The sequence below is a fragment of the Sinocyclocheilus rhinocerous genome, unplaced genomic scaffold (genome assembly GCF_001515625.1).
Source record: "Sinocyclocheilus rhinocerous isolate Xijiao unplaced genomic scaffold, SAMN03320098_v1.1 scaffold953, whole genome shotgun sequence".
NCBI lineage: Eukaryota > Metazoa > Chordata > Actinopteri > Cypriniformes > Cyprinidae > Sinocyclocheilus > Sinocyclocheilus rhinocerous.
Window position 1 is genome coordinate 462328 of NW_015643169.1, and position 13375 is coordinate 475702.

Consider the following 13375-nt stretch of genomic DNA (forward strand, 5'->3'; position numbering starts at 1 on the left):
GGGACACGTTTCATACAGCTGTGCTTTACAATTTTATTTAGACTCTGCCTTGTGTTTTTCATGGCTTTGTATCTTTTTTTTCCCCCCCCAGAATGCCTCCTACAAGGGCGAGTTCTCTGCATCCCACCCAACAGTTAAGAAGTTTTGGGAGGTGTTTCATGAATTTCCCTTGGAGAAAAAGAAACAGTTTTTATGTAAGTGAGAGACAACAGTGTAATGGTTGGTACTATTGAATATGTTATATAAAACTTTCTGAATATAAAGCTAGAGCCAAAGACCTGCTCAAACCAAAAGTGAAACAAAAATATAAAGCAAAACACAATTTTTTTATTTATTGGGCTGAATGAAATTGAAATGTACACCAGAACTATATATTGTGCACCTCTGGTCTGCCATTCTCTATAAACTGCAGAGGGGAGTTTGAAGAAATCCAAACACTACTTAAAGTTTGCAAACAACTATAAAACAACTTAGCTGAAGGTTTGCATTGATTCCATTAGTACCAGCCGTGCAGAAGAGTTTACTATGGCTCTTCTAAACAAGATTGCTCTTTTGGTGTTGGCTGTCAAAATAGATTTTGATTCATTAGCATCAGCTGTTGCTCTGTACTATGAAATGAGGCTTGGGACCCTAGAGCTTAATTTATCGGTCAGTGAGGTTTTGGCCAGTGTTATTTTCGTATTATTTATATGCGGTTACAATTTTATTCATATTTTGAATTTTATCATTATATTTTAGTTTTCATTTTAATTTTAGTTTCATCTTTTAGCAATTTGATGTGCTTTTGTCATTTGTATTATTTTTTAATATAACTATTTAGATTTAATTTGTTTTTAGTTTTAGCTTAGTTTAGTTTAATTAATTTCCAGTAATTTTAGTGCTTCCAATGTATTTCAGTTAGTTGCAACATTTCTAATTAGTTTTTTTTTGTTATATATATTTATATATAAAATATATAATTCAATGTTATTAATAGTTTTTGTTTCAGTTAACGATAACCTTGGTTTTGTCACCATATGAAGAAAAAAAAGTATTTGTTGAGGTATTTGTATTTGTTGATAAATTTTATAGGGCAATCAAAAAATAAAATGACTATGTTAATGTAAACTGATAAATACATAACTTAATGTGTGGTAACATTTAACATCCAGTCATTTTAAAACGAATCCGCACAATTGGGAATTTCACATAAGGGAGAAACATTCCCCCATGCAGATTTTGCACCAACACCAAGTTTTTCACAGAATGCTGCTTGCTTTGATGTGCTGCAGGGTTGCCAGGTCTGCGAAACAAATCTAGCTCAACTGCTGTATAAAACTCAATCACAATCACATTTTTTTTTTGCAGTTTTCCCCTCTGTCGGGGATTCCCTCTGTCAAAATTTGACACATTCCAGGGGGTGGAGATCGCTTTAACCTGCAGCAACAGTGTAAAAGTAGCCCAGTTCAGACTTGGCAACACTGATATTCTGTGAATTCTGTGTGAGTGGTGCTTTCCGCATCATTACACTATTGGACTATGAACCTTCTTTGCGCCAATGCAACTGCGCCTTTACAACGCAGACCAAATGAGTGTTTTTGTCTTCCCACAGTGTTTTTGACAGGCAGTGACCGCATCCCCATCCACGGCATGGCCAGTCTACGCATCGTCATCCAATCCACTGCTGTGGAAGAGCACTACCTTCCTGTGGCCCACACCTGCTATAACATGCTGGACATGCCCTGCTACCAGACCAAAGAGACCCTGCGGCACCGGCTCACGCAAGCCGTGGAGCAGTACGAGGGCTTCAGTCTGGTCTGAGCAGGATCTACAGAGGTGGCTTTCTGTATGCTGACACTGCACTTTAAACCTGTGGAGAAATGGAAACGAATGCTGCTCTCGCGTTTATTTTACCACAGATGAGCACATCCTGAATCTCTTATGAGTAAATATATTATTTTCTTATTTTTACAGACGGACTCTGACTTGCTAATTTGGTTGAATCTTGAGATGTGCAGTTTTTTTTTCTTTTTTTGCTTTCTTTTTGGTTATAAAAATTTATATTTTTTAAATGACAAAAGTAAATAATAAGATTAGGATTGAGTTGGCAAAAAATAAATTCATTTGATTTTCTTTATATATTTTGTAAATGTTACTGTTTTTGAATCAGATTTTAAAACCGATGGGTTGCTCTTGCCTAGACCACGTTATTTTGTTAGGCATGTCCAAACCTGTTCCTGGAAGGCCACTGTTTAGCAGAGTTTAGCTCCAGCCGTAATTAAACACACCTGAGCCAGCTAATTTAGGTCTTCAGATCAAGTGTGTGTTGGAACAGAACTCAACTTTTCTCCAGGAGCAAGATAGGACGCCCCTGTTATTTTGCTATTTTGAATTTCTGGAAGGAAGTAAAAAAATTTGGGAACAAATTTAATAGTTAAAGCATATGAAACGCCAATCAATCACTCATTATTGACTATAGCTAGGTGTTTAATCCCATTCAGAAAGAGCCATCGCAACCCTACAAATCGGGGGCTCGTCCGGGATGAAGACAGTAAAAGTAACAGCCCCATCAGCACGGTATACCGGACAGACAGTTTCAGGCCCAATACATTTGGGATGCCCAATCCTGGTCCTGGAGGGCTAATGTCCTGCAGAGTTTAGCTCCAACTTGTCCCAACATACCTGCCTGGAAGATTCTAGTAATCCTGAAGACCTTGATTACCTTGATTCGGGTTTTCATTCAACTACGGTTGGGGTTAAACTCTACAGAACAGTGGCCCTCCAGCAACGGGATTGGACACCTCTGCAATACATTAAAGGGATTTAACTTGATGAATAATCTCTTTTGTTTCTGAGCTTTCCAGTTCGGTCTGTGCTCAGATCAGATGTTACGCATTTTCACTCCTCCTGAATCCGTTTCACTGGTTTTCCTTTAATGTACAGTAGCAAGCCATTAGCATAAAAATGTCTTCTATTAATCATAGGCATGCATGAGCATGCCATGCCCAGGTTGAACGCTGAAGCTGCTTTTTTGAAATATTTTAATTAACTATGGGGGAAAAATCTGATATTTCTCTTAAAGTGACATCAGTTGAGATTTCATTGAGGAACAAATCCAGCAATAACTACTGGTTGATGTACGTGTACTAGTTATGGGATTTTAATTATGTTTTAATCCAACAAATGTGAATATTCTAACAGCTGTGTTCTTCTTCCGGTCAATCCATTGCCGCTTTCAATTTAATCCCTCCTGTTGTTTCACAGGAAGGTCATATGCTGTAAAGGGGATTTTGTTTTCTACTCGCATTTTCTTTCTGAGTGGAGCATTAATGTTAGGTTGTTATTAAAACTGGATCAGAGTGACTTAGCTTTGTGGTTTTCCGATATGGTGGATGGTACAGGACTGTCAGGGACCACAGTGAGTTGTTTGCTGTGGCCTGTGGTGTTTTGCATCTAGCTGCATGAGATGTATTTGTTTGTACTTGATGGAAGGCCATATAAAGAAGTGTTTCTATCCAACTTATTCCTTTCTGTCAATGTATGCAAACAAGGGCTTCTTAGTGGCTACTGATGCATTGTTATTTTAGTAAAGTATATTTACTTTTATAGCTTTCAAATGGAATATATTGTTTTATCTATTTTTTTCCAGAACAATAAAATTATTTCACCTCAGATTAAGTATTATCAAACGTCATGGCATTTTCTTGCACTAAATGGCATCAAAATGAAAACCCAACACCAGTATATTCAGAAAAAATAGTTTGGTTTTATATCATATATACAAAATACAAATACAATCATGTACTAAAATGTACACACAGTATTCATCTTTATCCATCAGTCTTGTCATGTTCAGTAAAAACAAAGGTCACAATAAAATTTTCCAATCTGGAGAATAAGAGATAGGGGTGATGTGCTCGCTCTGTTTGTGTCTGCGTTCACGAGGCATAAACGCTCAGTGAGGCCCCACAGTTTTGTTTTCTATTGCTCGCTAACAATAGAGATGGTTTTGAGGATTCAATCCACCCACATCACTGTTAAATAGTGAGTTTCATTTGATGACCAGTTAGACACTAGAGTACAAAAAAAACACTACAAAAAGAACAATGAAAGCTGGATTATAGTACCTTTGTTTGTGCGTTTCTACATTAGAGAATGGCAGATTTCTTATGGTCGTTCATTTGCACATTTTTTTCTTTCGTAAAGAAAATAACTGAAGTAAATTATAGCTTAGTCAATGGTCTTAGTGGTGTGGGGGGGATTTCTCAGAAGCATTAATGTTCAAAATAAACAATTATGGCACCAGTAAATAATGAAAACTAATATACAGAGAGCCTTCCTTCCACAAATTACATTCTTCAATTCATCAAATACGACAAATTCCTATAATGATAAACTCTCCTCATCTCTATACACAGACAATTTAAGACGCATTATCTCAATGTTCTTCAAAGCTTATGTCTGATTGCGAAAACAGTTGTTTCTATATTACAGCAGTATTAATGTAGAAAAAAATCTAAAATTTGAAACGAAATGTCGTATAATACAACATAACATAACAGAAATGTTCTTCTGGACTTCAATGGGAATTAAGATCAGAGATTCACAAGTAATTGATTGTTTTCTGAAATCCAGTCTCATAGCAGATGCAAAAAAAAGCAGTCCAAAGCAGAACACAAGTCCTTTTTGCTGTACAGTGGAACAAACAGCACTGTACATCTGCTAAAGGTGAACTAGGCATGTCTGGGCTTCCTTCAAAGCCAAATGTGCCTGTAATGAGTCAATAACAGAGAGGAACATGTCTTTGTACACATTATATTGCTTTGGATAGCAATGGCTGGTCCTTGTTTGGTTAGTAAAGTAAATCCCAGCTGAGCACTAGATGAACTTAGAAGAGTCTCTTTTACTGATGAGCACTTCCAACAGCCTTAGCTTGGCCTTAATGTGCTTGTATTCATTGTATTCTCCAGCCAAGGGTGAGCGATCTTCCTTTTGCACGTTTCTATGGGAACAGCAAAAGTAGAGCATTCAGTAACAAGATTTTGTTTCTCTCTGTAGAGACAGATTTAAGCTTATGAAAATGTACAATTCTAAGAACAAGCATGTAAACCTTTTAAAAATCATATTGTGGAAGTTTTCGTTACCTGCTGTTCTGTTTGAAGAACTGATCCTCAAAATCACGGAGGTTTTTGCGGATTCTTTTCTTTTCTTCACGGGCTTCCTGGAGTTGCTCCACGAGTTCCTGCCTGTGTGTTTGGTTAAGAAGGAGTGGAGAGTTTTGAGATTCTTTCTACCCACCACAGCAACAATACAATAATTTGAGGTTTCAGTGGTTGGCACATATTACTGAACATTTCGCTTTTTTAAACTTACAAAATACTTTTAGCCTATTATATAAATGGCCTTGTAGCTCCACAAAAGATGGATTATATGAATACAAGAAAAGTGAAAGATCTATAGGGGTGCTTACACACTAGAGTTGTAGGTCAGAGATCATCGCATATTCATTGGTTTCAAAGGGTACGAAAAGTGACGCTACATCGCACAACCAAAGGTTGAGAACATTTTACACCTTTAGTTTACCAGGGCTGTGTTTAAAAAAAATTATCTTAAGCATAAATAGATTGTAGAAACCATTGGAACCAATGGTCTCTACGATCTACTTTGGTTTACGATGCTTGTGGGAAACAGCCCAGGTTAGTCTCTTTTTTGAGAGAGACCTGGTCATTAGAGATCTGGCATATTCCTACTTGATTTCTATCTATCTTCAAAATGGACCTCAAAACACGATCTTGTGTGTCAGCACCCTAAGACATAGGTTTCTATTCTAAACCTTATACTTGCATGGTAGCAGCATGCAAATTGGACAATCTCATGTCTGTGGTGTTCTTGGAGGGCGATAGTTCATCAACAGGGGAGATGAAACCATCTGTGTCCTCATCCAGCTGGTCGAGAAGTTCCAACATGGTCAGTTCTGGCTTAACCGTGACCGTGAACTGTGTCCTGGTATCACTGTCATCGTCCGAGCCGTCCTCCTCCTCCTGGAAAAAGAGCAGATGGCGATGGTTAGTTGGATTGCAGCTTAACTCTGAGAGTTTATACCAGCATGACTGAGCAGAATCAAGCGTAACATTGATTTTGAAGGCAAATCTCATTGACATTTAGCAATCATTGTGCATCAAGCCTCTGTCGTGACAAGTGTTAGTACAAATGAAAAGAATCAGAGCTCCAGCAGTGCAGTAAATTATATTCATTCCAACTGGATCATTTGGTGCACTGACTTACATGAGTTACCGATTTGAGTTTTTCTTTAATACAAAACCCAACAAGGGTGTGATCAAAAGGCAATGGAATCAGCAGGAGTCGAATCTCACAGCACTCCCATGCAGTTACTGATTCATGATTAAGTTAATGAGGAAACTAGTGGGGAGAAGGAGGTGGGTCAGCCGAATCAATGGTTGGTTGAGCAGTAGCAGCTCTTCACCTTGGTGTCGCTGAAGAATAGGGCTGGTACACCCTCGATAATGGGCTGCAGCAGGGGGCCTCTGTGCTTGCTGGAAGGCGAGCCCTGTGGTGGTGTTAATAGTGACATTACAACCCAGTAAACTACACATCAGCCCACTCAGGGCAGGACTCACTAATGGACTACAAGGGACCAGGGACCTATGTTTTAGGGCAGTAGTTCCCAATCCTGATCCTGAAGAACCCCCAACATTGCAAGTTTTTGATGTCTCTCTTATCTGAAAAACACATTTGAGGTCTTGGAGTCTTTACTAATGAGCTGATGAGTTGAATCAGGTGTGTTTGAATAGAAGACATCTAATATGTGCAGTGTTGAGGGTCCTCCGGAATTGGGAACCACTGTTTTAGGGCATATGGCTCTGCTAACTGATGCTAACCAAATATTTCACTGGAGCAGCATATCATTAACTAAAAAATGGAGGAGCTACAGCTAATTTACGAGTGCTTGGATGTTTTTGTTGTATTTCACATGCATATCATACTGTATTGAGCAGGGGGAAATATTATATCAGCGGTGTGGGAATATGACCAGAGTGGCTGTTTAATGCTTTGGAGTACTTTTAGGAGTATGTGTGTAAGAGACTTAGGAATTATAAGGAATACTGTTGCAAATATCCAGCTACAGGATATGACCTCAGTGAGCTACTCTTGAGCTCTTGCTAAAGACGGGCTTAGTGATGCTAACGAGCCCCGGCACTGCCACCGCATCAATACTACAGCTACATGCTTATATTGTGCTACTGCTAATGCTATTTCTTCTACTAATATCATGGAGATTTATCCATACGGTTTAGTTCAAGAATAAAGTAGAAATGGCAGCTAGCTAGCCTTTAATACAATAACACTAGCTTATGCATCAGATAAGTATTAGCTTTTTTTTCCAAAACTTAGAGAGCTGCCTCACTGCCAACTTCCTGCATGGGCAGCAACTCTGTCATGGAACTCTCAAGTGACTGATTTGGAATACTCTACGTAGGCAGCAAACTCACATATGGCACACAAATGCAAGAGACTCGTAATGGTTTCAACAGGCTATGATGTTAGCGTGTTGCTAAGATTACCCACATTCGAATAAGAATGCATATACATAGTACGCACAAGTATTAGGTAAAATAACCAATTTATTTTTTATTAATACTTTATAATACTGAATTAAATTTCTCTTGAGTAGTCAGCCATCTTGCTGCATTGCATTCTGGAATTACCTTATCGGTGAAGGAATCATGCTGGCTTAAATATGGAGATGGTCCTCACTGCAGAACACAAGATCCAGGGGGCGAGGTTGGATCCAGATCCAACTCCTCCCACCTTACATATACCTAAACCTACCCGTCTCCACCCCTGATCCCTAAACCCACCCATCTCCACCCCTAAACCTACCATCTCCACCCCCTAGATGTGGATCCAACCCCGCCCCCTGGATCTTTGTTCTGCAGTGAGGGGCTACTGTAAATATGGCCAAAGTGATGTAACTTTGAAGGCAGAATCTTTTGCAACAGCCTTCAACATTGGGAGTGCATGTAGCTCACTAGGTTTTGGAACACAGGAATTGGAACTGTAAACCAGGGGAGTTCAGTCCTGCTCCTTGAGGGCCTGCAGAATTTTGCTCCAAACTATCCCAAAACAACTACCTGGAAGTTTTCTAGTAATCCCGAAGACCTGGCTGGTTCAAAGTGTTTGAGATTAGACTAAACTCTGAAGGACAGTGGCCCTCCAGAAGCAGGATTGGACACTCCTGCTGTACCAGTGAACTCCTACTTGAACGATTTCTCCAGCAAATGGAGAAACTGAAATGGGACACAAGGCTACAATGGAGAGGGAAAGCAAGAAAAATGTTGGAAAAACTGAACTTACAATGACTGGAATGGCAGATGCTCTGCAGAGAATCTGTTTGATGAGTCGGTACCGGTCGTATAGAGGCTTCATGGCCTGCCTCTCGTTCTTGGTGATCTAGGAAGTGTGACAAAAAGACATTGAAATCAACTTCAACGTATGTAGACAATAAGTTCTTAACCTTAAGAAGGTGAACTTATTGCACTTTTTTGAAGAATTGCATACTCACTGGCCTCCCGTGGATGCTCTCGTAATATAAAAGAGCTTTCTGAAGGGCCACTTTTTCTGCTCCTATCTGCTCACGGGTCATGTCCTAAAGAAGAACAAAGTTTTAAATTTTAAAGATTCATGCATTTGTTTATAATAAAAAAGGTCAAATGGGAAACAAAATCCTTTGAAATCGCACCTTAATGTCTTCAGGTCGGCCAGCCTCCTTGCGTTTCTCCTGCAGTTTGTTCATAACTGCCTCTAGCGTGCTCTCCACAGGGGGTTTGGGGGCTTTGGTCTCAGTGGGTTTCTTCTCCAGCTGAGATCCAAAGCTCTTGGGAAGAGTGTTGCTGCGCTGGCGGGGGATGGGCGTCAAATCCTCTTCTGACTTAAGCAACTTGTGATCTGTGAAGTGAAGCCACTTGTTTACAAGAACTTTGCAAGCCATGAGCAGAGCAGATTAGATCAGGGATTGTTTTCCTGGTAGGCCCAACCCACAAATGTTAGCGAGAAATGACACCAGAGACATTTTGTTCAAACAAAATATTATGAAGGTTGGATTGGCGTAGCTTATGTGATAAAAATCACTTTCATAACGGTAACTCGCTCTTGCAAGAGGAATTTCATTCATACCTTTTGAGTCTTTGCGCATCTTGGCCAGTTCATTCATCCACCGCAGAACCTCTGGATTGGCGGCTTTGTCGCCGTGTGAAGGCTGTAGAGAAAACGCTAAACTCAGTATCTGTAGCAAATCCAGCTAAATACATTTTGCATTGGTCTTTTCATCACGGAAATGGTGCATGTATAGTATTCTGAGAATTTGTTTTCAGAGTAGACTGCTTCATTGATTGCAATGGGTTTATCACCATTGTAGGTTGTTTAGTCCTCGTAACAGATTTGATGCACTCACCCTGTATTTGCGCTCCTCTTCAAACTTCTCCTCAAACCTCCTGATCTTCTTCTTGAGTACATGGATCCGCTTTGAAAGCTGGGCTGAAGTGAGCTCTTCCCGGTCATCGTCGCAGGAGCCTAACGATGAGCTTCTTCGCCTACTGAATGGAGAACATTGTTAATTTCACCCTCCAAAAAACATACATTATTTAATCTTCCAGAGCGTTTGTTGTTTTACCTGACAAACGAGTGGGCATTTGGTGGAGATGGAGGAACCTCAGTGTCATCCAGATACTGCTGACTGTCTCCATAAGCGTAGAACCGTGGCGAGACCATTGGGTCGCTGTCTTCCTCCAGGAGCTGGCGAATCAGCTTGCCACCGGCATGAGGTGACAGATGAGCCTCCTCGCGCTCCATACTCTCCTTTTGCCAAGACGAGTAGGTCGGGACTGGTTCTGTCAACAGACAAACATGCATGTGTTAATATGGAGGGAAACAGCAAAGCAGCGTGTCTAGATTTTAACAAGTCATCAAGTAAGTAGCAAGCAAAACAGAAGTGGCAACAGGACATCCACAAGGTAGATTTAGTCTTTGTTGATACACAGTCATTGCCAAAGTTTGGGTGCACATTAAATTTTAACTTGGCTGATACTCTATTGACCTTGATGCTATTTCTGGCATCCTGAGGTCAACTGTTATTGCCGAAACCACAAAATTTGTGCAATTCAGCTCAGTAGACTGTTGTTTTTACACAATACATGTGTACTTTTCATTGTAGACTATTAAATTAAACTGTGACAAAGTGTTCTTAAGTTTCGTGCACTACAGTTTATAACTCAAACATAGCGAGCACATGCTGTAATACCTGAAAGTTTTGTTTACTTACTATGCAGATGTCGTGACCGTATAATAAGGTCAGAACAATTTAATGATGCATCCAGAAGAATGTTGTGATAAATGCTGACTGCAAAGTGACCTGTGGAACTGGCACGCATGAAGGATCAAACTTGATCTTATCTGTTGTTATAAAGTTGATATCGCCATATTTACAGCATTGAAGTGCAAGTAAAACCTTCAGAGTGTTCGCACAAGGCACCATTTATTAGGACAAACAGTAAAACAATGTGTTTGTGCCTGTGTTTGGTACTATAATTTTTTTTATTGTCTGAGCTCTAAAAGTCCATTAAACTGCACGTCAACAGTTTATGGGACTTTTTCTGAAGAAAAGAATGTAGTTCGCCTGTGGAAAAACTTGCTACTACAATGCTAGGGTGGTTGCCAGGGCATTTCTAAGTGCATTTGCAAAGGTAATGTGAGCAGTTGCCAGTTTCTATATAGTTGCTAATGTGTTGTAGGTGGTTGCTAAGGTGTTAATGTGTCGTTTCAAAAGTGTTCAGTGTTTTCTGGTACATTGCTATGCAGTCATTATCGTTATCAATGTTTTATACTTAAATATTAGCAGTGATAACAGAGATGCATGACTTTGCAGTCAAAGGACTTCATTTCAGTGCATGCATACTCACTCAAACACAACTGCTCCACATGCTTTTCAAAATGCTGTGCAAACAATCTGGTGGAGCCTGAATTTCCACAGCCTCTTTGCACTTTTTGTACCGTGTCATGTGCTTGTTACAGTCATGCTTGAGAAGCTAATGGGTCAGGTGGACCTCTTCCTAATGGCACATTTGGAGCCATTTTGTTGAGCCGGTATAATACATCTAAGCATGTGGTGCAAGATGGCCTTTCACTAAAAGACTCATAAATAAAGGCACATATTACTGTGCCTGCAGGTTGTTAGATGCTAGGTGGGTACATGCCAGTTTGGGGTGTTTTATGGGATTTCCATGCAGCGTTTAAAGGTCACTGGTGAGAGATGGGGATCAGGGATCTCAGCCCTTACCCTCATTGTGACTTGATTTTAAAAGGCTTTTAAAGTCAAGGAAAGGGGCGCAAAAGAAGTGAGAATCTGAAAGACAAAAGGAAAGAGAGGCAATTGAGATAACGGCCCAAGGAAAAGGTTTTACCATAGACTGTATAAAAACATGGACGTGGTGTCCGTGACCGTGACGTCACCCGTAGGTTTCCGAAGAGCGTTTTTGAAGGCTAAAGTAGGTGGAGCCGGCCGTCGCCATCTTGGCAGCGCGTCACCGCGCGTCACTCCCGGATAATCGAAAATGGGCAAAGAGGCGGGAGCTGTTTGCTGAAACCACGCCCACCTAGCTCGACGATGGCGACAGCAGCGGCAATCCACCTGTCACTCAAGTGGCCATGCCCTTAATTATGCAGAACTTTAAGGCTTAATATAATTTAAACGGATGAGTTATAAGAAAAATTCACCCCCTCACAGTTGTCATGAAGGGCAAAATTAGCTATATAGACCAAAACCACTTTTTGTACCAGGCTGTAAACACATTTTTTTCTGCTGTAAAGTTGGGCAGGAGTCAGGCAGAAATGCAGCGAGTGATATATAAGATTGTGGAAATCCCAGCTGACAGGCATATGGGCAAACCGCTGTCTCTTGGCACCGCAGTGGGTCACCGCAATGTGCTTTGGCACCGGCCATAGTGGGACAAAGGTCTGGCAGCTCAACATTACATACTGTCCTGAACTCTCATTTGACCTCTCCCATGAGCTGGAGCAACAGTTTGTTTTTAGTGCAACTGTATTTTACAGTCGTGTGAGCTCATTTTTAGCAACCATATGCTTCCAAAGATGTTAACAAAACTATTTAGCTTGTATAATCATTTATACGTTCATCTGATTTAGTTCCACTTAGCATAATAAACTTAACTTCTTTATACGTTCATCTGATTTAGTTCCACTTAGCATAATAAACTTAACTTCTTTATACGTTCATCTGATTTAGTTCCACTTAGCATAATAAACTTAACTTCTTTATACGTTCATCTGATTTAGTTCCACTTAGCATAATAAACTTAACTGCTACAATTTGTAGAATAGAACTATGCACACTAACATTCACAAACCCTTTGCTTTAAAGCTTTTATTTGTATAAAGCTTTCTACCACACACAAAGCTGACATATTTCATCATGATATCTGTGATTAAGCAGCATAACAAACATAATTGCTAATTGACTGCCCCCAAAATAAGTCAATTTATTTATGCGAAAGTGCTTTTCAAAATAAATATTGTCCCAAAGCTGATCTTTTTCATCATGTTATCTGTAATTAAGCTGTTCCACTAAGCATAACAAACATAATTGCTAGGATTTGCGCAAAACTATTCAAATGACTGATTTGTGTAGCTCTTTTCAAAATAAATACTGTTCCTTTTTCATCATGTTCGTCTTAAGTTGTTCCATTTAGCATAACAAACTAAATCACTAGGATATGCAGCATAAAACTAGAAAAATGCACCCCAAAATGAGGCAGTTTATTTATTTGTAAAGCGCTTTTCATGATAAATAGTCCCAAAACTCACAATTTTCATCATGTTATCTGCGACTACATAGCATACCAAACTTTATTGCAAAGATCTGTGTATAACTATGAAAATGCACACTGGACAGCCTTAAAATGACTCAATTCAAAATCAGAATTCTGTTTATTTACTAGTATAGCACTTTTCACTATACATATTTTCACATATTCCAAAACTACCTAAATTGCCTTGGGAAAAAAACATGCAGAAACCCTTCGAAATGGTTTCTGTCTAAACATAAGACAACAAAACAGCGCTTAGAGGAAATATCTCACGTCGCACTCCCAGGAATGTCTCTGGGAATGACTTTGCAAAACCACAGGGCAATGTTTTGACCATCTTAGAGTAACTGTCAAGCAAGATATGTCATTATGTACGCAGCTGTTTAAAGCTCTCAGTAGAGGGTGCCATAGAACAAGTCCATGATACAGTATAGAGATTCTGCCAAGGCTGGGACCACAATATTAAGCACTATATTAAAGTAAAGGGTAATTGTGAA

General features: G+C 39.6%; 2 protein-coding genes across 6 annotated transcripts in view; one reads left to right on the forward strand and one right to left on the reverse strand.

Annotated features, from left to right (window-relative positions):
* Positions 1 to 3615, forward strand: part of LOC107756986 (probable E3 ubiquitin-protein ligase HERC3) — a 28866-nt gene extending 25251 nt beyond the window's left edge. Inside the window, exons 23-24 of the mRNA XM_016574318.1 lie at positions 19 to 194; positions 1592 to 3615. Coding sequence (XP_016429804.1) covers positions 19 to 194; positions 1592 to 1800 — 385 coding nt within the window. The 3' untranslated portion in view covers positions 1801 to 3615. The remainder of the gene's footprint in view (positions 1 to 18; positions 195 to 1591) is intronic.
* Positions 3616 to 3723: 108 nt separating this feature from the next.
* LOC107757018 (protein FAM13A-like) overlaps positions 3724 to 13375 on the reverse strand; it is a 49123-nt gene continuing 39471 nt past the window's right edge. For 3 of the 5 annotated variants that reach the window (XM_016574354.1, XM_016574355.1, XM_016574352.1), the window contains 10 exons: positions 9671 to 9887; positions 9452 to 9593; positions 9175 to 9256; positions 8741 to 8946; positions 8564 to 8647; positions 8356 to 8451; positions 6464 to 6547; positions 5824 to 6020; positions 5124 to 5225; positions 3724 to 4981 (listed from right to left, as the gene is read on the reverse strand). In XM_016574354.1, the coding sequence (XP_016429840.1) occupies positions 4858 to 4981; positions 5124 to 5225; positions 5824 to 6020; positions 6464 to 6547; positions 8356 to 8451; positions 8564 to 8647; positions 8741 to 8946; positions 9175 to 9256; positions 9452 to 9593; positions 9671 to 9887 (1334 nt within the window). In that variant the 3' untranslated portion in view covers positions 3724 to 4857. The remainder of the gene's footprint in view (positions 4982 to 5123; positions 5226 to 5823; positions 6021 to 6463; positions 6548 to 8355; positions 8452 to 8563; positions 8648 to 8740; positions 8947 to 9174; positions 9257 to 9451; positions 9594 to 9670; positions 9888 to 13375) is intronic. The other 2 variants (XM_016574353.1, XM_016574356.1) reach the window with 2 other exon arrangements.